We start from the raw sequence: 25,678 nt of genomic DNA on the forward strand, positions 1-25,678 counted from the left end.
GATAACAAGGAGCCACTAAATTACACATCTCCTTACAACTGGTGACTGACTTTTAAATTACCATACAAATAAATTCTCTTCAAATAGGTATTATGTAATGTTACTTTTTTTTTTCTGCAGGAGACAGGAAAAGAATGATAAAGTTTGGACCTGTTTATTACTGAATCTTTGCTAGTGATATTTTGCAATTACCAGTCCATGGAGATATGTATGAAGCTAGCCTTTGTTTAGTAGAACTTGATTGAAAACATGATGGAAAACCTTGGTTGATAGGGAAGCCACCTTATTCTTTAAAACTGAAATGTTCAGCAGTCACACTTAAAGGTTAGTGTTTCAATCACTTTCTTGTACCTGTACATTAATTGAGCTCTTCTGTAGGATTCCAATTCTTTTAACTAAGCCAAATATGAACCTTATGTTGCTTGCTTTTGTTTCTTAAGTCATTGTTCATATTTAAATGCAACCCCATGCTCATTTAAAAAGAGCTTTTGTATGAATATGAGAATATCTCCATAAAAAAAGCTAAAACATCTGCTCAAAGAATAGAAAAAAGCACTGAAATTCTCCTTGGAATTACAGGCCAAATCGATTTCAGGTGTTTGGAATTTATTACATGTAATATGTAGCCAAATATCACATAAAAGGTGTGATATAATAGGCATATGCTAAATGCAGTTTGGCAGTTTCATAATTGTCCTTTTGAGAAGGATCCTGAGCAGTAAAGACTGACCCAGAACACTTCAGATGTAGATTAAAGCGCTAGTCTGGAGAGACAACCATTCCACTTTTAGATGAAGTAGATGTAGTGCGTTATTAAGGTGCAAACATCTTAGTCTTGCAGTTTTAGTCTCATCTCTACATACGTGCTTTCCACGGGAGTGAAATGGTTATCACACTATTGCAAGTTTCTGGAATTTGTTGACCAGATATAGTAAAATGTTACACCCTTGGTCCAAACACTGGTTCCCTGTAAAAAGCACTTTTATTCCCGCTGATAGCACATGAAAGGCTCTGGTTGTTAGCAGTTGTCCCCTTTTCCTGACACCTTGATAGACTTAAAAGGAGTATTTTACTTTTTAAATTATTTTAAAGCAAAATATATCTTTCATATATTTTTTTCTAGATTTTCTTTTGTGAACCATCTGAACTGTTTTGAGCATGTATTCTGTGAGAAGGAATTCTATGTGAAATATCACCTTTTGCAAGTAAAATGTTACTCTACACTAAAGGTCATGTTTTAGCCCTTGCTCACAGGGGAAAGCAGATATTTCACTAATGTATTTGCTCCAAACTACATATTAATCAATATGTCTACATCTTTCATTATATGATTAGAAAAATTGAGAATGATCCAGAAGTAGAGTCAAATTCAGAACATTTTATGACTCCAAAAAACTTCTTCATCTCATACAAATCAACTAATTCTTTTAAAGAATAGATTTATTTTAATTCTCATCAGAATGCTTGGACTCTCCTCTGGGATGCTACATGCTGCACTCTTGCTCCAGAAAGACACATAGCAGTAGCCAGTATCCCCACCTACCCTCCCTTCTTAGAATGAAGAAGTCATCTAATGCTTGCAGATACTATTTCAGTTTTAGGTGAAAATCATTTACCCATCCATTCTCCTTTCCCTCCAAAATAAATATATACTGGATACTTGTATTTAATATATGTTAAATACAAGCCTAAATAGCTTAGACACGTCACTGACAATAGACAGCAGCATCTTATATCTATAGCTTAAGGTGTTGTTGTTTCGCAGAAATATTTTCATGGGTAAAGGTTGAGAGATTGGGTATGTAAATGGTAATAATGCAGCAAGTAAATAAACATTGAAAAGATATCAGGCATGACACATGTAAAACTCCAATGTGTAGAAAGACACTGGTGCCAACCTGGTTGCCAGTGTTCATAAGGAAAGGTGTCTAGCAATTCTATGCAAGATGTAAAAATTAAACTGAAAATTAAAAAAGAGATCATATTGGAAATTGACTAATTGGGAGTGATGGTTTTAAGCGAACTGGGAATAAGCTATCGACCCTCTGTTGATCCTGGAATTGATTGGCATAATCCTAGTCCCCAAGCACTTCAGGAATATCTTAAAACAAACTGAGAGAAAGCAAAGGTCCCAGCTTCAGATTTCTTAATAGTAAAGAAGGCATGCACCAAGGGTTGGAAAGCATTTAGCCCATTTTTAGCACTTAAGAAAAGTTATCATCACAGAAAAATTGGATAAAAACTGAATTGCCTTAGAGATTTAAAAAAAATCTTAGCTCAATAAGTCAGTATAGATGAGGTAAATAACCCAAGTGCTTTCTCTACAACCAAGTAAGTTAGAAGGAAGCCTACTGGTCAGGTTCTCTTGCTGTAGGTTCAGACTGTAATCTTCCCAAAGATTGAGGCACATGTTTGTGGATATAAATGTAGATTCCCCCCCCCCAATTTAATTAAACTAAAGAGTGTGGTGATGCACACACATAACCTAGCACTTAGAAGGCTGAGACAGGAGGATGACAAGTTCAAGACCAGCCTAAACCACATAGTGAAAGATTTTGTTTGGTTGGTTTGGGTATTTGTTTGTTTTTCTCTGTGTGCATGCATGCGTTTACACACATGTGTGTGCATGCATGTACACATGTGTATGAGCATGAGCTTGCACATGTGCATATGTGATGGCAGGATCTTCCTACACCAATCTCAAACCCAGTCATTCTTCTGCCCTCATCCTCTGCATACTAGACTCCAAGACATGTGCCATCCATGTGCAACTTAAACACCAACAGATTGTCTTAATATGATTTCAGTGATGGATCATGAATGATGGAAAAACTGAGGAAATGCTCGTGTAAAGTTAACGTGACCAATGTAACACAGAAAAGGGAGGGAGGTCGTATGTTGGCTCCCAGGATCCAATACATGATGGTATTGGGAGACTCTGATAGAAGCTGCTCATGGGACAGACAGACAAATAGAGAGAGAGAGAGAGAGAGAGAGAGAGAGAGAGAGAGAGAGAGAGAGAGAGAGAGAGAGAGAGAGAGAGAGACAGTCAGACAGTCAGACAGATAGACAGACAGACAGACAAAGAGACTAAAAGTGGTAAAAGTGGTCTTGGAATAAGATACCTACAAGAATCTGGATCTGGACCTAGTCACCATCTTACTTCATCTAGGCCCCATTCCTACTCCAAAAGCTTCCAAAATGTGTCAGCCCCTAGAGAGACACCTTCAATACATGAGCTTTTCAGCACTTCATACCAAAACCATAGCCCTAGGTCACAAGAAGCTTCATGAGTCTCAGAGATAAAAACCTGCACAGTAGTTCCTACACTCACTGGTTTGAGACACCACACAATCTCATAGGTCTATTGCTCTAAGGACAATCCTGGCAAGGAGGAAGGAGGAGTGTGTTTGCTGTGTTTAAAGGGGGTGAATACAAAGCAGAATTTCCAGTGAAAGGGTGATGCAGTGGGGCTATGAAGAGCATCCAGGCAGGCGGAGAGGGCATTTCCAGGACAGAGGAGTGTGCAGCCACTGAAGTGAACAGGGATGGACAAATTGCTGAGCAGAACAACCAAGTCTAGCTGTAGTAAGGCGTGAATTAACCACAGCCTTGACAACAGACTGTGACTAAGTGTCCTGCCATGTGCTTCTGAAGACGCTCATGGTCCTGAAGCTCAGACTTTACCAGTATGCCAGATAGTCTTTGACACAGGAATTCTACAGTTATTTGTCAGGATCATGCTACCACAATGAAATGCCAGACACTGGTCGCTTACAAAGTTAAAAGATATTTATATTGCTGACATCATAGGTGGGTCCTATTGACTTGACATCTGAGGAGAGTGACAGGATGTAATAATGGGAGATATGTCATGGTGAATGGTCACATCTTCAGATGGAACAGAGAGTATGTCAAACCTACTCTTTAAGCATATAGTCCCTATGATATTAGGACCTTCTACTAATCCATACAGACACCATAACATCTCAAACTACTGACATCCTATGTTTAAGCCTTGAAAATGGGAGACATTTATGAATTCATCATCCATGAGTCTATCAGAGTGTGAAGAGAATGGGGTTATATGTAGTAACCCAGCAAGGATTCAAGCTCAGATTTATTTAAGTGTGATGGCTAGGTCTCAAGTTCTTTTGACTTTCTTTTTATATTGAAACTTAGGAATCTTTCACCCTTCTAATAATAGAAGACCTATTTTTTGTTATTTTCCATCTAAATCCCTTCTTCTATTCAGGACTTGTTCAAGTCTGTTTGGCCTTGGAGACCCTCCCTCTCCCCTCCCCCCCATAGATCTTTCTATGAATTCTTGAAGCAGTTACCATGGATATCACAAATTTTAGCACAGAATTATATTCTTTGGATACCTACCAAATGAGAATTTTTTTCTGACTCCAATCATATTACAAGCCCCTCCAGGGTCATACCTAATGATTCCTGGGCACTTCTGCTCACCATTTTGTGTGCACATGTTCCAACTACATATGAGATGGATGGTTGAATGAATACAGTTAGAGCAATCTGGCTACAATCTAGGAAACTCCATTAATCTCCATCATTGATTTGGCTGATCTTACTGTGTAGACAGATTCTCTTTTCCTAACATCAAAAGATTAAATGAATAAAAGTGCAAACAAATGATTAAATGAGAAGCAAATCAAAGGGCGAACAAATGTTTGGATTGGGTTGCAAAAAGGCAAAAACAGATAAAGACATTTAGGAAGAAAGGTGCCGGATGGAACACCACGCACCAAGCAACCCTATTCACTTACCTGAACGAGTTGGGTTTTTGTTTTTCTTTTTGTTTAGTTTTCACTTAAAAGTGGGAAAGCTTGAAAGAAAGAAAGAAAGAAAGAAAGAAAGAAAGAAAGAAAGAAAGAAAGAAAGAAAGAAAGAACACATTACATATTTCAGGAAAGAATCTTATCCAGGAAGTGCAGAAGGCCAAAAGCTTCAATTTCATTAAACAGAGAAGAATGGGAGCAGTTGTTTAGAATTTGAAGAAAAGGGCTGTGTGCTTTATTTTCTAATTGGAGGAATCTATGAATAAATTAGGCAATCACTTGACATAATTGATTTAGATCATGTGAATTCGCTTGCTCTGCAAGAGAGGGTAAATTAGATCAAATTGTCTGTGCCCCTCCTAGTCTTCTGCGCCTCTCTGGTATTCTGTTTTCTTTTGTACTCTTCTGCAGCTTCATTTCCTTTTTACAAAGTATTTTTAAATCTTAGAATATATATATATATATATATATATATATATATATATATATATATGTGTGTGTGTGTGTGTGTATATACACATACATATATATTCTAACTTATAATTTTAATTTACAAAGAGTTTTCCCTTTTGATTGTAGAATTAGATTTGATTATATTTCCATAATAATAAATCTGTGTTTCTTATTTATGAATCCTATTTTCATCTTCCATAAATCTGTTTATACAAGAATAACATAGTGTGCACAAACCTAGTGCCACGGGAATTATATTCAAAACATGCTCGAACTGCTTGCTTTTACCTGAAGCAACATGAAATTGAATTACATTAGAAGAGAGCAATTTGGGTGCATGTCAGCTGTAGCAAATATCACAGAAACTGAATATTTAGAGATTCTGTTCACCTTGGGCCAGACAGTATTAGTTGCTTGATAAATATCCCAAAATAGTTCCAAAAGAGAGAGAGGAGACAGGGATTCCAAGTCAAGAAACACAATTGATTCAAAATACACTGAAAATATCCTAAATGGTTCAAATGCGTGATACTGGCGCACCCATTATAGCTTCAAATGTATGCAGATTTCTATTCACAAAGTAATTTTTTATTTAGATTTCATCAAAGAACTTAGTAATGCAAGTGTAATCTATTTATTGCAATCTCATATGCTAAAACAGCCAAGGAACATCAGAAGCCCCTGTGTGCACATGACCCAATTTGTATAAAATCCAAAATAGCTACTTACTGTTCAGGGTGTGGGAGTTAACTCTCAAATGGCTAAATTAGCTAGCCTTTTAAATATCTAAATCTATACACGCTTAAGAAACAGGACTTACTTAAAGAGCTTATTGATGACCAAATCATAACTCAATGTTGTTAATTGAAAATGTGGTCAAAGTCTTTTTAAGGACAAGAATTTCTCAGAAAGGTTATTCCAACTGTCTGACCCTTTCCTGGGGAAACAGCCTCTATGCTTCATCATTAATGCACAAGAAACTCATCCCTAGCAGCTTCTACCCTTATATTATTATTCATTGTGTCATTAGATATGCTTTAGAAGCTCTAAAACATCTTTAATACAAGTTCAGCATTCCTAGATTAAAATCTGAGTTTCTAAGTATTCTTAAAATTGAAGGCTTTTTGAGTATCAGCCTGATGCCACGGGAAAAATCTCTGATTGCTGTTATGCGCAGAATGTATGGATAGGCTAGTCCCAATTGCATTCCATACTACATTTAAGGTATGTATGAACATGAATAGATCTTTGCCTATACTTGGGTCTTGTCCACAAGACACCCTGTTATGGTTTTGCAAATTATCTAAAAGTCAAAAGTGTTTGAACTCTGAACACTCCTGGTTTAGACCCTGAGGTTAATGAAAACTTAACCTGTATATAGTAGACATATTTGTGCCTAAGAAATTCTTGGCTCAGAGAGTAAAGGCATTTGCTCTCAGAGCCTGGTGACTATGAATTCAATCTGCAGAATCTATATAATACTGAAAGGAGGTAACCAATTCCACAAAATTGTGCTCTGACCTATACATGTGTGGCATAGCACATGCACCCAAAAACAACACACTCAACTAATCTGGACCCTTGTGGGGCTCCCAGAGACAGAACTAACAACCAAGGAGCAAATGGGGGCTCGACCTAGGAAACCTCACACATGTGGCAGATGTGCAGGTGGTCTTTATGTGGGCCCCCAACAACTGGAGCAGGGACTGTCCCTGACTCTGTTGCCTGTCTGTGGATCCTGTTCCCTTAACTAAGCTTTGTCCGCCTTCAGTGGCAGAGTATCTGCATTTTTCTTGTTCCAATTTAACAAAATCCTGAAAGTTAAAGGGGGTATCTAACTACAAAAATAAAGGTGTATTGGACGTATTGATTGAATTTATTTTGCTTTTAACTGTCACCTGTAAGTGGGTGATAAAAACTATTTGCAGGGCACAGCAATGTTTGTTAAGAGATTTCAACTGTATCCAAGTCACTCTTTATCTGTTCAACTCCTATCAGCCTAGGAGAGCAACTGCAGAGCCCTTAGAACATTCTTTACAGATTTAACCAATTCTTGTATACATAAAACGAAACCTTCATCAGGCCACCTCTGTGGGCCAATAGCACTGTCGGAGACCTAGGTTCCTTCTCATCTTTGTCATTCTTCATTTCCTGCTTTTCCCTTCATAGTTGTCATTTTGAGGTGTCCAGATGGCTGCTATTGCTTCAGCCGTCATACCCATGTTCTGGTCAAAAATAAATAAATAATAAAGTAGCAGAAGGCAAACAGTGTGCCAGCACGCTACATTTAATCCAGTGCTGTCTAAGAACGGCTGCCCAGAAAACAAGCAAATCCCTATTTGTCCTGTCAGAACTAACATATGTTACGTGCCCCACGCCCCAGTAAGGACGTAAGGTCAATGGCATTGTTGGTGCTTCTGTGTCAGTTACCCTACAATGTCTGCCACAGTTGCCAGTGTGTTTCTGAGCTTCTGGCCGCCATATGTACGTAACCATAAATATGCACGATTCTTCTCAAGAACTCTGCTGGATTCCTGAGTCCTCTTAGGTTCTAGTCTTCATAGACAACTATTCCAGCCCTGTGGTTAAAAGAACTATAGAGCCAGTGGAAAAGTGGGAGAGCACAGTCTTCACCCACGGTCTAAGTCAAGGTGTAACTAATGTTGGTAGGCTAAGGCCAAGGATAAGCACTCAGAGTGCCTCAGGAGAATGGTGACAGAAATTTCAAATTAGAAGATACAGTGAAAGAGCCTTGAAGAAGGGAGACATTCTCATGAGCAGGAAGCAGCGAATGACCGCCTGTCAGTGACTCTGACCTTCAGCTTTCTACTTATATGTTTGGGAATTGTTGAAGTAATTCTTGTGGTCAAAGTACCAAGGAATTTTCCATTTTAATTTGTTTATTTGTCACCACAGACACAAGGCATAGAACCTATAAGCTACATACACACACACACACACACACACACACACACACACACCAGAAAAAAAATTAGGTACAACCAAAGTTATTGATTCTAGTATAAAAATAAAACCTCAAATTTGAAAATTCTGCCAGAATGATCAATTTTTACACTTAGAGTTCATTTTAAATATTGTTACTTCCATTGTGTATTTGACTATTTAAATATAACAAAGATTGTTTAAAAATCAGTCAACCCTAATCTAAATAATTTTTAATAAATTAATATATATTTCAGATTTTTGCAGCAACATTTTCCTTATTGTAGATGTAAAAGAAGAAAGTTAGGAAGAAAGACATAGAACAGTTACAACCAACTGCCTTCTCTTTTCCTTCCTTGGTCAGCAGTCTCCAGTTCACCAAGGAAACCACTGATCTAAGGAAAATGATGGAGAATTTACTGCCTATGAGATTACTTTGGACTCTGGGTCTTGCAATTGTCTGGTTTTCGATTTTATGTTTTCTATTAGCTCAACCCCATCCTGAATGTTTCATAGACCTCGACGCTTCCCCCCAAAGATAGACAGTGGATATTTAATATGTATCTGCAACCGCCTATTCTGCAAAAGGAGCCTGATTTAAGCGAGTCCATCTAATAGCTCGGCATAAAATACCATATGAGTTCACTAGAGTGTGTGCAGAGTTTTGTGCATCCTATTTAAGTGAGTGCTTGTGTGCTGTGAAATGGAGAAGCAGCACATAAAGCCCCGAAGTTAATAACCTCTAATAAACAATGAAGCTGGGTGACAACTTTTCAAAATCTATTACACACTAGTAGCCCTGGTTCTGCACAGTTTGCATATTAAACAGATGATAGTAGTTTCTGGGCAGAAATATAGACAGCATTATATACTTCGATGGATGCCAGAAAAGAAATCTTTTGATAGCATTTACTGTAGCCAAGAACAGAAGCAGCTATACAATCCCTAGCCAAAAACCAGGTGCCAAACTTAATTCATGCAAAAAAAAAAAAAAATGGGTTGGCATCTTATAAGGTTGGTAAGCTCTCGGGGAAACAACCATAGAAATCCTGGGTTATGAGGTCTATGGGTTACAGGGCCCTGCTGGGCTGGCCAGTACACTTTCTGTATTTTTTTTTTTCATGGAGCTGGTGAGCTAATGGGAAGCCATTAGATTTAGTGCTGAAGAATTTAATGAAACCTGGAACAAGAGTGGACAATAGGAATGGAGAGTGGGTGCTGAAAGGTTCGACTTTATGCAGAGTGGCCAGAGAGGGCCACTCTGATGAGGTCATATGCATTCAGATATGATTGAAAGGGACTTTGGCCTGACTGGCTATCCAAGAAAATAACAGTGTAACCAGAGGAATGAGCATGTTCGGAAGCTCTGGAGAGAGATGTGCAATGAACTGGGGTGAGCGTAGGGCTGCAGGAAGACCATACACTAGTGCACGAAGCAGCGGAGTAAAACTGGAGAGGTGACAGTATCCAGCCTAGGCAGGGCTAAGAAACCTTTGAGTTCTCTTCTGCATGTATTGGTTGGAAAGTGTTAGACGGCTTTGAGCCGGGAAAAATCATGAAACCATTTTTCTCGTTTAGTTTTGAAAGAATTAAGGCAAATGCCATGTTGAATATAAACTATATAGAGTGTAGCATCCCTAAGATGAGTTAGGAGTTATTACATCGGTGAAAAGTGGAGCTGACCATGTGGTTTGCTATCACTTACCACATGATTTGTGATTATGTTTGTGCTAGAAACAGTAGCAGAGCAGGGAGCAGGCTGCCTTGCTGATTTCCGCAATTCTAATATGTGGCATGTGACTGCATACCATTGGTTCTTCATAGATATATTTGAGATGAAGGCCTAGTTTAATAGCAGTTAATATAAAAAGGACCTCGGGGTTGGAAGTGACTGTACAGTTGATGAGCCAGCAATAGCCTTGTTTGGCTGCCAAGTGAACTAATGCTGTCTTAGGTTGTATTAAAAAGCTTGGGGCTAGGGATGAGTGGAAGGGAGACATGAATCTGTGCAATATTGTGTGGCTTGTGCTGCATTTCAAACAGCAGCTCTGATCCTATACCAGCTCCTGCTTCTGTCGTCTTTCAGACCATGCTATCTTTCAGTTAAAATGCAGCATAGTGGATTCATCTGTGGCTTCATCCACATATCCACACAAATTCTCTGAGACTTGACTGAGATTTTTTTCCTGTTTTCCCATGAACAGTAGCCCATATATTTCCTGATAAGAATTTCAAAATATGTGAGACACACACCAACTTATGACACTCCCACTTGTGTGAGAGCATCAATGGTCATTGCTGTCATTCTTCTTCTGGGTTACATCACTTGGGCCTTGTTTTGACAACCAGATCTGATGTCTTCCAGGTATGGAGATGTAACTCAGTTGTTAGAGTCTGCCACGAAGCCCTGAGTTTGATTGCTTGTGCTACATAAACTGTTATGATAGTGCATACCAGAAATCCAGCACACCATTATTTTTAGGCAGCACTATGTACTCAGCCACATAGTTTCTTATGAAAACCTACTTTAGTAGATGGTGGATACTAGAAATCTGTAGTCTTTGCAAACATAATAGCAAATTCTCACCTCTCCATCTCACACAGTATCAAGAATTTATGCTTTGAAGTCAGAAAGCCTTCTGTGTTCAGCTTGTTGTTTATAAAATTTGGAACATAACTCTCCTCAGGCTCTGTTCTCTCCGCTATAAAATAAAAACGATAATACCTACACTTACTTTATACTAATAATTAAGTAATATTATATGTGTTGAGGTGCTTACAAGTCCTGTAACTTAAGTTGGTAAGTGTCTTTATCATCTGCCTCTGTATTCTGCTTAAAGGATGAATTAGATGAATGGAAATAGAAAAGTTTATCAAAACTCGAATGAGAAATGTTTTTCATTGCTTGATAGTGAATGTTAGCTGGATATTTATGACTTGTGCCCGTTTTTTTGGTGTTATAATGAAAATCATCTTCAAGTAATTGAAATAATTCTCAAAAATCTGGAATTTGTGGAAGTTTTTATATTTTGGATAAACTAAGAGTCCAGTGCCAACAAGAGTCAGGAATGCACAGAGAACGAAGACTCCTGTAAGACGATGGTTCTCAGCCCGCGAGTACCAACCCGATTGGAGGTATTACAGCCCTTTCAAAGGGTCACCTAAGGCCACTAGAAATCACAGATATTTACCGATTTACTGTCTCATTCTTCACAGCAGCAAAAGTACACTCAGGACATAGCAACAAAATGGGGGTCACCATAACATGAGAAATTGGATTAAAAAGTCCCAGCATTGGGAAGCTTGAGAACACTGCTAGACGGAATCTCATACAAATAGCCTGTTTCTCACATAAATTTGTTTAAAATATAAGCAGAGGCTCCACAGCACTTATATAAAAGACGCATCTAAACTATAACTTTTTAACACATGGAGATGGGGAAATGTTCTTTCCTTCTGTTGAGGTTGCCCAGATATCATCTCTTGTAAAGTTGAAAGTGGGACCCATGTTTGGAAGCAAATCTACTGTGTTCCTGGTTAGGAAAGACTGAGATGTAAGAAGACTCAAGGAGAAGATTCCAGTGAGAAATTAGCCCGAGAAGAGGAATAGTAATGATACATGTGAGTTGTGAGGTAGTTCTGTAAAACATAAAATACTGAGAAGAAATGAAGGCTGTTGTATTAGATCTAGTAAATGGTGAATGAAACAAAGCATTAAGAATAATGTGGAAGTATTTAAATCTTGAAAGCAATTATGGCTTTTTAGGCAGTAAAATATTAGTGAAGAATTGAGGTAAAAAGAAAAGTGACAAATGCTATTTACATCCATGTGAAGTAATCAGTAATGTGAGTGGTAGACTTGGGACGTAGAAGTAAGCAAAGGGTAAGTTGATGGCAACTATAAAAGTTCAACCATAGTTTATTGAAAGTCTGAGTCAAGAGATGAGGATCTTTGGAAGACTTAGACAGCTAGCCTTCTGTAACTGTTGGTCATAGAGACAGCATGTGACCAGTCCTACATCTAGACCCTCACCAGCTCAGGTGCATTGTCTGTGCCTCAGTATTTACAGTAGCCAAGCAAACCCCATCTGTTCTCATGTCACTTTATAGCACCCCTGTGTATGACAGAAGGGGGATGGTAAGCCAAACTCTTAGTCAGGGATCAGGATCTCAACTCAGCATGCTCTGTGGCTGGCTTTAGATTTCAATTGCTGCCATGGTTTTGAAGGCACTAGCTCTGGGGTTTAGGATGATTTAATACATGAGGACAGTGGTGTTTTTATACATTAAGTTATTGTAAATCTTATTTCATTGAAATCAACAAATATCACACTGTGGACCATTATCCTGTTCTTACCATGACTTTTAGTAGTTGAGATATGGAACTGGGACTGAGAATCCAGGGAAAGAAAGGTAGTTGGGGTGCATAGAACAGAATGTCGTGAAGAGACAGAAGTCCAGATACCTTTGCAGTCTCTCCCCTGTATTGGACAACGTCACGCTTAGAGGATGCACGCAAAGGAACTATCAAGTCAGCTCAAGAGGATACTCAAAACAGTGCTGAATGCTCACAGACTTAGAAATGGTTTGTGTCCTCAAAGCCCTTGTGGTCACAGACGTGTATGTATGGATGTCATTTTGAAGATGGCAGGGTCACATTTGCCTGGGATAATGCAGCCCTGGCACTGATAAAAAGGATCTTAGAAGCAAAGTTCAGAAGGATCAATTCTCTCCAAGCAACATAACTATGCCCTGTGGGTATCTTTTAAATTATAAAAATATCAAGCACCCAACAATATAAAATAATATTCAGCATCCACAGTTTATCAATACACATATAAGGACAAGTAAGTACAGAAACATGAACATAATGAGAAAATCAACAATTAACTTCACAGCTGACAAGGTATAAGAATCGGCAGATAAGGCCTTTAAATTTTATGAGAATTTGCTTATAAAGTTTAAAAAACTATGAAGACATTGATATATAGTACATATTAAATGCCACCTGTCACTTCCATAGATTCAGTTTCTCTTTTGCTAGGCCATTGACAGGATCTAACTTCAAGATCAGCATTGCAGGAAACGAGATGGGTTAACAGGAGGAGACATCAAAGGGCTTATGTAAAAGGACACCAAAAAGCCAGTGACTACAGCACAATGGCAGCTGACTTAATGGGTCCATTGTTAAATTAGCCAAACAAGAGAAAAGGCTGAGGAAAAGGCCCAAAGAATAAGAGTTCCAGATAGAATTGAAATTGGAAAGTTAAGATCTCAATAAGGAAGCACATGTCTTAAACACATGAAAAGGAAGTGGTAGCAAGACCCCTTGGAGTCCAGCTGCTCAGGGAGTCAACAGGCTACATGGAGAGGAAGCATGAGAGGAACACACATGGGCAGCTTGCACAGGGAAATTAGAAACCAGAAAGTGAGGCAGCAGACTAAGACCACTGATCCACTAAGAAAATCCAGCCTTTCTCTTTTTTCTAACTAAACTATAACTCTTTAACCACATAACTATCATACAAAAACAAGGGCGAAACAAGTGATTTTCTAGACATGCAAACACTAAAATGATTCATCGCCACCAAGTTCCTTTTTTCCTTTTTTTTCACTTACATTATTTTATTCTTTTTTATTAATCATTTTATTTATATTTCTAATGATATCCCCCTTCCCAGTATTCCCTCTACAACCCCATACTATCCCCTCTCTCTCCTTTGCCCTATGAGGTGCTCCTCCACCCACTCACACACTCCTGCCTCATCACTCTAGCATGCCCCTATGCTGGGACATCGAGCCTCCACAGGACCAAAGGCCCCCAGTCCACTGATGCTAGATAAGGCCATCCTCTGCTACATATGTATCTGGAGCTATGGCTTCCCTCACGTATACTCTTTGGTTGGTGGTTTAGTCCGTGGGAGTGCTGGGTGGTCTGGTTAGTTGATATTGTTCTTCCTATGTGGTTGTAATACCCTTCAGCTCCCTCAGTCCTTCCCCTTGCTCATCCCTTTCGAATCTCAGGCTCAGAATCACCTAGTTTCTTATATTGAAATATTGAAGTTGAGCCTCTCAGGTGTAAAAACAAATGATACTAGATAAAATGAGAACATTTGATAAGAACAATAAACATAATCCATTGACATAATTTGTGAATGTAAAATAAAAACATGAATATTCTGAGGATGGAGAAGAGTTCACTATGCATTTTATTGATGTTGAACAGATATTAAACCAATATTATGAGCAATAATTTTGGCAACTAAAATGTGATAGACAAATTTCTTGAAAGAGTCAAACTATCAGGTATATACAAGAAGAAACTGAGAATCTGAATAGTTCTGTAACTCTTAAAGAAGCATATTTATGTTGGAGTGGTTTCCTGGACAGGACCTCCAGGCCTGAGGGCTTTCTGTGAAGTCAGATGCTTGATAGGATGATAGCAATTCTGAAGAAACTTCAGATAAGTAAAGAAGAAATACTTTCTCAGCTCAATTCCTAAAGCCAGCTTTTCTATGATACATGTATAATATACAGACACAGTAAAACAAACAAATAAAAAGAATGCAATAGACTCAGCCATCATGAATTGCCATAAAATACTTTTTTCAATTTTTAAAAATTGTAGCCAGCAGTAAGTCTAAAAATATAGCATATCATGACTAAGTGGGGTTAACCAAGGAATGCAGTGTTAGTCTTTGAATATAAGTCACCTACATACAGACTAAAAAATTAAAAATTATATAATTATACCAGTGACTTCAGGAAAAAAAAATGGTATTGTCTAATGAACAATATAAATTCAAATATATGGTATAGCTATATATAAGCAAGAGACTCACAAAAATGCAAAGTTCAATATTGTGCTCAACTCTGACCAGGGTTGTAAGGCTGAATACCTAGAGAACAACTAGGAAGTTTAAAAACAAAACAAAACATGTATTCCAGGACTTCAGGGTGTATGAAATAATGATTAATAGAGCAAGAGAGAGAGAGAGAGAGAGAGAGAGAGAGAGAGAGAGAGAGAGAGAGAGAGAGAGAGAAACTGCACATTTGAAAAACCAAGGAAGACTTGTAGGAGGACTTGGGAGGAAAAAAGGAAGAAATATAATTATATTATGATCTCAAATATTAAAAATTAAAATAATGACAGCCACCATAAAATAATAATTAACACATATGAAAAATAATGACATAGTTGATACATAGACGTTTGCTGTACTTTATTGCTACATGTGTGCTATAATATTTTAGTTCTCCCACATTTAGTAAAAGCAAAATGTAAGCCTACTGTTTTTGTTGTGAGTTTCTGGATATCCTGTAACAGAGAAGCATTTATTTATTCTGCACAGCTTGAGAAAATTCTGACATTTGCATATTGAAAGGAAAGCTTATTGTACCAAGTCTTCAGAGTTTTAGAAATATAGTGTGTTGGAAGTATACTGTGCTATTTTCTATAAGCAGAGAGAACTGCTATTTCAAGTGTCATATCCTGTGACAAACAAGTGTGATTAGTGCCAATAAGCCAAATATAGGAGCCAGTGCCCCCAGGAGTCGGTCACATCAGACTCAGCTCTAGAGAAAGAAAAGAGTGTGACTGGCTTACCAATCATTCACTTTTCTGTAATTCCTCATACACTGCCGGTGATACAAGAATTTATGTTTATTCTAAACAGTTCTATCCTGTTTTGGCCGAGTGCAATCCATACCCGAATTAGATTCCAACCATGTTCTCCTACCCTTCCTTGCCAGAAGTTTGTCTGCAGATTGTGCCATAAGAATTTCACAGAATGTATCTGCATTATGGTGTGTGTGTGTGTGTGTGTGTGTGTGTGTGTGTGTGTGTGGAGAGAGAGAGAGAGAGAGAGAGAGAGAGAGAGAGAGAGAGAGCACAATGAACAACTGCTTCATTAATTTACCATCATTTGATGATGAGCAGATCCAAACTGCTGTCCTGTTTTTGTTATTACAAATATTTCCCTTACTAAGTAAATGCTCATGAGTACATAGAGATACTAGGTCTGATACATGAGAATGGAAAAACAGGATATCTTGCCTATTAAAGGTATTTATAGTTTAGTAGGAATTAGATACGCAACTAATGGTAAGGTGATTGCCAATTATTTTTGTCCCTAAACTTGGCTTGAAGAAGTAGACATAGTGTTTAAAGCATATTTATCAAGGTGAGGAGGGATGGATTTTGCTATAATATGGGTCCAAGACCAGGTACGATTTGTACATCATAGGGATGCATCAAGCCTGTCCTGTGGAATTTGCTGGAGTACACAGGCAGGAGTGGTAATAAGCCCTGAATCACAGTTGTGACCAGAAGTTCCACCACAGTGACTCTGTGCTTTACACCCAGCTTCATCCTGTGAAGAATGATTTACACTTTACCTATGGATTCATTATTTAAAAACAACAACAATAAAAAACCCAACTCAGTAACCAGTTCCCACCTTCACCTGTATTAGCATCACAGTCCAAGCTGGAGCGCCTCCTCTTTTCTGTGTTGTCTGATCCCTGTATGTAAAGTGAAGGTATCCTGTGTGCCAAGTTCATCCGTGAGCTCCTTACATGCAGTGTCTACCCACATCAAACCTGCATTGGCTTTATGAGCCCTGTGTTTTCTGGCTCCCCGTGGCTCCTAAAGCACTCCCCTCCTCGTTCATAAACACACTTTATTGTATGGCACATTTGGATCTCTGAATTGGGCCACAAGTGTCATCTTCTGATTATTTTGAGAACACTGGTATGCATTGATCCAACATAAAACTACCGAATTTAAAAGATGGCTTTTTTCAATATTTTTAACAAGCTAAAAACAATAATGAAAATTATGTTTTTCATCATATGGTTTAAGATTTCTAAAGTTTATGGAGGAAGAAAGATATCTTAAAGATCTTACTGAAGAGTTAAGATCATATGGAGAGTCTGATATAACTGAGGGACATGAACCTCTGTGTCACCATGGAATAACAATATAGCACAATATTGGAAGAAAACCGTGGTCTACCAAGCTCTGATTAACTCATTGTCAGAGCAGGAATGCATCCAAATTGGAGCTCTCTGTTCTGGTAAGCTTCTAAGAGATGGTGTGCCGACCATGGGTATCTCCTGCTGGCTCTATAATCTCCTATCCAGCAAAAACCTTGTTTTAGTGTGGGTGTGTGTTTATGTGGGTATATATATGCATTTATGTATGTATATGTATGAATGTGCATGTATGTGTATATATGCATGTGTATATATGTATATGTGTATTGTCCATGTGTCTGTGTATATGTGTATATCTACATATCTATGTTCATGTATATGTGTATATGTGCATGTGTATATATGTATATGTGTATTGTCCATGTGTCTGTGTATATGTATATTTGTATGTGTGCATATCTATTTGCATGTGTATGTGTGTATATATGTGTGCATGTATTTGTGTATATATGTGTGTTTGTATGTGTGTTTCAGAACATGGAGTAACATTTCAAAACATTAAAAATCCAAAGTGCTGAAAACTCAAGAAAGTCTTTTCAGAGAGATGATATGCCAAATAGTCACTGACATAAGAAAACACTATAAATTAAGGCAGTAATAGTTCATGGTTGCTGAGAAGGGAACTTAATTTACAACTAGAATCAGGTTTACATTCCTTAGAAATTCTGAAAATCCATCACTGGCACAGAAATTGATCTGCTAAAGGAGAGGAAAATTGATTCCTAATATCGGCAATTACATCAATTTTAAGTTCTGCGAAGGGATGACTCTTGGAAACAAATTTATTAACCACAAAGGAATTACTTGCTACTCTAGAAAATGATCTAAAGAATAGTATTTATAGCCTCATGTGAAGAAAGATCTTCATTATGGCAGACAACAGCTTCAGGATTGTTGTCTCAATTATGTTAAAGATATTAAGATAAAAAAGTAAGTGAAAGCAGGCTGTCTGTGTAAAGAGCCAGCACAACATCGTATTAGAGTGTCTCTTTTGCCTCGAAGTATCTCCCTGTGAACGAGTAGGAATCTGAACACATTTGCATACTTCCATTCAAGACATGCTGTTGGCATTCTCAAAAAGAGTAAGTGTAGCTGATGGCAATTTTTATCTGAAGAGATTTGTGTGTGTTAGCAATATACCATATCCTGTCAGCTAAGACGAGCATATGGGGCCCATTAACTCACCAGATCTGCCACTGTTCTGCAAATTTTTATTAAGCAAGTGAAGTTCCTAATAGTCACTTATGTTATAGAATGCGTGTCAAATGCTATCAATAAGCAAGGGGATTGTTTTCCCCTAGTGAGAAGGCATTTGAAGTGTGTAAGAAGGCTTGACAAAAGAATAAAACACTTTAAGCAAGTGCTGTATTAATAAAAATGCACCCTACTGGGAGCCAACGTGCACGCATATTATGTGCACTTTAATGTCTGCTGCTAACAAGTTTGGAGAATGCCATCTTGATCATAGATTCCCCCCCCTCCATATTTTCCTTCTCCGAATTCTAACAATGAACCTGGTGGAAATTAAGTGAAAAGAAAAATGCTGTGTGTTTGTGCTTTCCTAAAATGGTGTTCTTGGTGGTGGGGCATTCTCCGTAGACTTCAAAGATTTAGGAAGAATTAGAAACATGGGGCATCATGGCTGCTGAGTTCCCCATGTTCCCCATGGAAGTCTGAGGACACAGCAGGAAATTAGCAAACGTGCAAATCAAACAGTGCCCTCTTTATTAAGCACCTGTGGCAATCAAGTCAAATAGTGCCCATCGATCTTGTGTTGAGTGTCAGGAAACAGGTTAGTATAGAAATCTCATTAGCTAAAGAAGCCAGAGAAATCTCGAAAAGGGTAACTTCATGATCTCTCCTAGCTTTTAATAATGGCTACAGTGAGAACAGTGGTGGTTGTAAAAGTGCCTTTGAATTACAGCTTCAAAAGGACTCAAGGCTTCATTCATACCCCCTCAGTTGCTAGAATATTCCTCAAATATACCCAAGAGCAAATAGTTGCAGTCCTTGTGTAAAACTGAAGGTTAAGGAAGCTAATGCAATGAACTCCAGAAACTTAGGAAGAAAGAAATGCAAAGCAACTTTCCATCAGAACCAGGATATAAAACCATAAGGGTCTTCCTTCATCAGCATCCCATTCCATGACGCTTTGTCTTCTTTACTGTCTTGGAATAGAACATCTTTCTCATGTGAGGCCCACTTAGTTTTCAGTTTCTTATACAAGCCTTTCATTTAAAAGTACAGACCGATCATGAGTCCTGTTGCTACCATTTTGGTCTCTGCACTGTCTCAATATAATGCAATGAAACAACTACACTTAAGCTCCAGTCCCAAGAGATAAGTAATAGTTGCTCTAAGGTGATGTGGGTTATAAAGGAAGTTGGGTATTAATTATAATACTTGCCATTTAAAAAATTGGTGGTGTGTGTAATTTTACCTCATTTTCTCATTTACCACTGTTATTTAAATTGCTTCCCAGCACTAAGCATGTGCATAAAAGATGATTGTTCCAAATTTAACCTTTTAAATAAAGTATGTTCTATTAATTAAGTCATTACCGCGCCCTCTCTTTCCCATTATGTTTGTTCATTTGCCGTTGATCTGAAAGATAGGCATCTGTGTCAGAGAATATTTTGGGGAAAGACCCCTAATTTTTGTGCCTGTCATCCATTTGGATTTTCCACACTGTGTTTTTTTTTTTAAATAGTTTATTTCAGTGTTCCAAAGAATTTCAACTTGTCAATTAAGATAATGATAAGTATTCCCACTGGTGATAATAGACATTATTCAGCCAAAAAGTTAAAAAGTTCCTTGTAAAACCCAGTGTGACTAGGTAATTTGCAATATTTAGGTTAAGAAAAAAAAGAGAGACAAAAACAAGAAGACAAGTAGTCAGAGCGACCCTTTGCTCAGTTCTACTTTCAGTGCACCTCATCCAGAAGCAGAGTCAGCCATAAGCGCCGCGGGGCGCATCACTCAGACAACACACAAAAGCCCCCGCTGCTCTGCTCGAGTCTGACTGTGACCATATGTTAACTATGACTGAAGTTGTGGGCAGAGGAAAGAGACAGATCCCTCAGTCAAAATGGAGGTGGTCCTCCTGGTTTTCAAGCTGCCCTTACCTTGTGTCAACCCTTGAGCACCGGAGGGTTGTGGACCAGCTTGGACGTCAGTAAATGGTGCCTAAAGCAGTTGTTGTGCACTGGTGTGCTCATCCTCAGAGAACGGTTTAAGAATGCGTTCATGGGGCATAGTGATGAGTGGTCTTCACATACTGTCTTTTCCTGATATTAATAGCAGTTTAACAACAGCCCTCTGTGACGCAGTGGGGATCCTTTCTGTGTTTTTTTAGTAGGGCTTTTGCAGAACCCAGATTATTCATTTAAATGTTTGATAAAATTTACCTGCAACGTAACCAAGTCCTTTGTGGGAGAATTTTATGTACAAACTTATCTTAACGTTCAACTCTTAGGTCATACATATGGTTTATTTCTGTTTTAAGGCTTTACTAACCTGAACCTTTTCAGAGTTTTTTTTTTTCTATTGCTTGAAAGCTGTGTAAATGTTGACCTAATTCTTCCACACTATTTATGCATGACCTATCATCATTTCTAAGTGAACTGTCTGCTTGGTACTTCAGCTGCTGGAAGTAGGCACCATTTTCATCTCTGTGTGAACTGCAAATGTATTCTTTCTATTTAGCATTAGTTTTCTAGTTCTTAGAGATATGTGGGGAGGGGAATGTCTCTGTTGGTACCAGAAAAGCAATGTAAGCTGGTTCCCTGCTTTATAAACTCCATATGCATTGGCTTCCCTGAATATCATGTAGCATCCTTTATTGCAAGGAGCATCACTGGATTCTGTCCTGTATCATCTTTCTGCACGAGCCCCAGGAAGCTGTCTAGACTGAAAGCTAGGCCGATCATGGCGTTTACTATATTTGTTTTCCATCTTTATAAGTCTGTCCTTTATGACCTAATGTCTACTTTGTTAAATGCTATTATTACAAATTTTGTCCTCTCTTTATTACGAAAATATAAATCTTTCCTTTTTTTTTCTATTTTGACCAGATATAGAAGTCTAGTCCTTAGTCTTGAATATGTATATATTTATTGCTTTAATGCTTAAGGAGCTTTATTATCTATTATATGTCCCTAGGACATTGAATTTAATTCTTCATTTACAGACATCAAAGAAAGAACCCAGTTAAAAGAACTATAAGTAATGACATTTTTTAATAAGCATTACATTCATAGAAGGCCTAATAAACATAGCTCTTCACAGTTGACTATAAAATGTCTGTGGATAAAATCGAAGGACCCCAGGATAGGCTGGATGAAAACAAGTCTCAAATCTTTGCCAGTAAAAAATTTAATTTGTTGTGAATCCATATTCATTTATTGTTTTAAAATGTCGGATTTACAGGCAGGTCTAATCCTTGTCTTTTTTATTTCTTCTCCTCAGTGCCAGATGAAAGCAAAGTCCAGTCATTGGCTGATCACAGATCAGGTAAGAAATTCCTTGTAACAGGCTTTCTCTTCCTGGAAATCACTGGCTGAATTTGGATCCTGTTTCTGTGAACCAGCCAGTGAAAGGCTTTCTAATTAATATATGAGATGTCTCTGTCTTCCACAAAGATGAAATATCGCTTGGCTTTGTGCATAATGGCATAATGCATGCTGACTCAAAATGTATGAGAGATGAAAGGTGTCCAAATCATCATAAAACCCAAAGTCTTAAAACTATATGCTAGATGAACACTTTCAAGAAACAAAAGAGTTGAAAAGGAAAGTTAAGAAAGTTTGGAAATTTTTCCTACATGAATTTTAAATTAAAACCGGGGGACCGAGAATATCAAAGAAAGATGTAGACATTTCTCAGGAAAAAAAATTTAAAATAGACATGGGTAATGTTGCCTGTGGTCAGAAGGGACTGTGCCAGAGTTGGATGTATTCCTCTTCTTACTCAGGAATAAGCTCCCATACTGTTCTCTGAGGAATCACCTAAGTCGGAGTCTATCCCGATGAGGCACCTTTCTGGACCAATCCCAAGCTTTCCCTTCCCTCAGCATCATTCACTCACATTTGCAAATATTTGCAAATACATTAAGTTAGCAAGATACCAAACACTACCTCTAGGGGTGCTTCATTTTATAGAAAAATATCCATTGACTCCGACTTGCCTGTCTGCAGAGGGCTCTGGGTGGTTGGTGTTTCCTTTCCAGCAGGAAGTGGCCTTGGTGCCAGGTGAAGTTTGTCATGGTCCAGGACAAAGCAAAATTGTATTTATTTTTTTCTGTTTCTTCTTCTCTAGATTTTCTAGTGACTCCAGAAGGGAACAGCTGGTTCATACTCTTAGGCTTCTTTCTTTCTTCCTAATAAAGAGTCCAAGTAGTTAGATACTATGAATAAAAAGCACATAATGGTTTATTAGGGATATTTATAAATTGGATCTGTGAAAATGAGCAAATAATAATCTTTCTGGTTATTTCCCCAAATTCCAACCTTATTTTAATTTTAGCTTTCAAAAAAAAATCACTTCTTGCTGGTAATCAAAAGTTACTGTCACTCTTTTAGCTGAGAATATCATCTTAGCTTATTGCTATAATAAAAATGTTGGCTTATATCAAATGTGGAATAAATATTTATGAAGAACTATGCTACACAACTTGAAATAATAACCTTGCAGATTTTCAAAAAATTCAAAATTGGCAGAATTTCATAGCTGGCAGGTCCACATGACAACTTTACCTCAGACAGCAGATGGAATTAGTACCAGCAAGCTTTATTCTATATGAAGCTTAGTGTTAAAACACACTAAATGATAGATTTGTTTCTAATATATCACCACGCCAACTATCATTGCTCTTATGTCTTGTGACTTTCTAAGTAATCCCTATATCATATAGTTTATTGTTGGACATCTGTGGAATCTATGTGGAATGAAAAAATATCAACTTGATTATATCTGATTCCGTTAGATTCAATATGAGCTATGAGGCGTCAACCAATTAAGGATTAAGGCAGGTAAGGTATCTGGTAACTTTACAGCAAACATGACATAAGAGAAGAGGGTAAAACACCTATAATTATACAGTGATGTGTTACAGAGAACAGGTGCATCCTATACAGCATTAGGGATGGTTGTGAGAAAGTAGAGCATCGTTAGAGAAACATATGTGGCTAAGTTTAAAAATGTTCATGTTCCAAGAATGTACCCTCCACCAGTTTTCTACATGTGTGTTTTTGAAGAGCAACCTTAAATACAATTTTCTTTGGCACTCAGCTCTCACATAAAAACTCAACTCCCACGTGTATTCTGTATTCATTTAAAGCAGTTCTTAGCCTTGGTGGGGGTTGCATATCAGATAACCCACGTGTCAGATATTTACATTATGATTCATAACAGTAGCAACATTAGAATTAGGAAGTAGCAATGAAAGTAATTTTTGGTTGGTGGTTAGCACAACCTGAGGAACTGTGTTGCAGCATGAGGAAGGTTGAGGACCGCTGATGTAGAGAAAGGTTGAGGACAGCTGAAGAAGAGGAAGGTTGAGGACAGCTGATGCAGAGGAAAGTAGAGGACTGCTCATGTAGTGGGACTTCTCATGGGATGTCGGGGATGGAGATGGTGGTAACATGACAGCAACAAAAGATTACGGGTTCCTTCATTCCGACAACTTCTCTCCATTAAGTCACTTAAAAATTTACAACAAATGAAGAGATTATATGTAGCCAGACAGGTAATTGACAAAAGACAGACAGACTGACAGATATATAGATAGGTACATAGATTCATAAATACAGATAGATGATAGATACATAGATACAGAGTTAGATTGATGATAGGCATATATACATATGAATAGTGAATGGATAGATAGATAGATAGATAGATAGATAGATAGATAGACAGACAGACAGACAGACAGATAGATAGACTGATAGATAATAAAAAGTAGATCTGTAAAGTTAAACTTCTATGGGTTATTATCAGGCTGTATTTTATCTTATAAGGGATCATGATTATACTTCTGCCAATGTTCAAATGATCCCTTAAAGTTTTCTTGAAATTTGATTTTGTTTTCCTTCCCGAAATCTTATCTTTGAAATACTTAAATAATAGATCAGTATCTTTTTGGCTAAGAAGAGAAGCTTTCTCTTTAATTCCAGAAATGTGGACAGCTTTAACATTATCCAAGACTATCAGGAAGTTAAAGTAAATTAAATTGTATCTGCTGACTTAAATCTACCATCCATCTTATTTGGGAGGATATTCAACATTTAATAAATTCATCCGAGTTAAGCTTTCTTCTGAGTCAGCTACTTAGTATAGAGCCATTCCGTGCCAACTTCCATCTGCTGGCCTGCCTTGGGTGCATCCCAATTTTGTGACAAGATTTTTGGCACCTTTTCCTTGGCTTAATCTTTAAGTGGTTGATACTTCAGGACTAAAATCATATCAAAGGCCCAGGCAAGATACATCTTTCTTTAATTTCTGGCTCACAATGGTGGATCCCTTCACTCCTTTTGGAATCAACAGATTATTCTTGAGATTTCCATAAAGACCACATTCCATCCCATAATTACCTCAGTGTACTTTTTAATATTTAGGATAGCCTCCATATAAGGGAGGTCTTTATGTCTACAGAACGCTAAAGCCCAGTCAGAGAAGTTAGAAAGAAAATGATTTTGTTTGGTTCTTTTGAAAAAGCAGCACAAGTTCTAGTGAGCCTTGAAAAATAATTTAACATCTTTCTATATCTCAGGAATTGAACGATGTTCACCCACTAGAAATCCAGGGCAGAAAATATATTTATATAAGAAAACTAAATTTATTATTTTTTACAATTAAAACATTAGTATATTATTATCCCCTTTCATTACTCCCCCCTTGCTATCTCAAATTAAAATTCATGGTCCCACTTTCCTTAATTGTTTACAGTATGTATGTGTGTGTGTGTGTGTTTCTAGAAACACAACTACAACCCACTCAGTCTATATCAAGTTACTCATATGTATATGATTTTGGTAATGGCCACTTGGTATTTAATAACCAGTTTTAAGATGACCTAAATCTTCTGAAGAAATCTTAAAATTCAGAGAAAGTAAAAATAACTTAGCACTAGATATTTTTGCTTTATATTTTTATTATTCTCAGAACAATAAAGGATAGCTGAAAGCTACGTATTTCTTGCCTTCCCTGTTTTTATACTAAACCTCTACCAATAGTTCAGTGTTCCTCTTGTACTTGTTTGAAAAGACTTATAAATTTTGCTTTTTTTTTCTACTGTGTCGTCGTCTTCTGTTGTTTTGATTTACTGCTTGGAGCTGTTTTAATATGTATTGACTGTCTGCAGGAATCTTTGCTGACCCAGCTCTTTAAGATGATGCAGTACTGAGAGAGCCAGGGAGTTCTTCTTTACGAGCCCTGACATATTAATTAGCAAAATGGACTAAAAAGCTTTCCGATTTCTGCTT

General features: G+C 37.6%; 1 protein-coding gene across 4 annotated transcripts in view; it reads left to right on the forward strand.

Annotated features, from left to right (window-relative positions):
• PARD3B (par-3 family cell polarity regulator beta) overlaps positions 1–25,678 on the forward strand; it is a gene marked incomplete at both ends in the record, with an annotated part of 962,085 nt that overhangs the window by 595,369 nt on the left and 341,038 nt on the right. For all 4 annotated transcript variants that reach the window (XM_080932740.1, XM_080932743.1, XM_080932741.1 and 1 more), the window contains one exon: positions 21,663–21,707. In XM_080932740.1, coding sequence (XP_080788866.1) covers positions 21,663–21,707 — 45 coding nt within the window. The remainder of the gene's footprint in view (positions 1–21,662; positions 21,708–25,678) is intronic.

This window comes from Micromys minutus (genome assembly GCF_963924665.1).
Source record: "Micromys minutus genome assembly, chromosome: 19".
Classification (NCBI taxonomy): domain Eukaryota; kingdom Metazoa; phylum Chordata; class Mammalia; order Rodentia; family Muridae; genus Micromys; species Micromys minutus.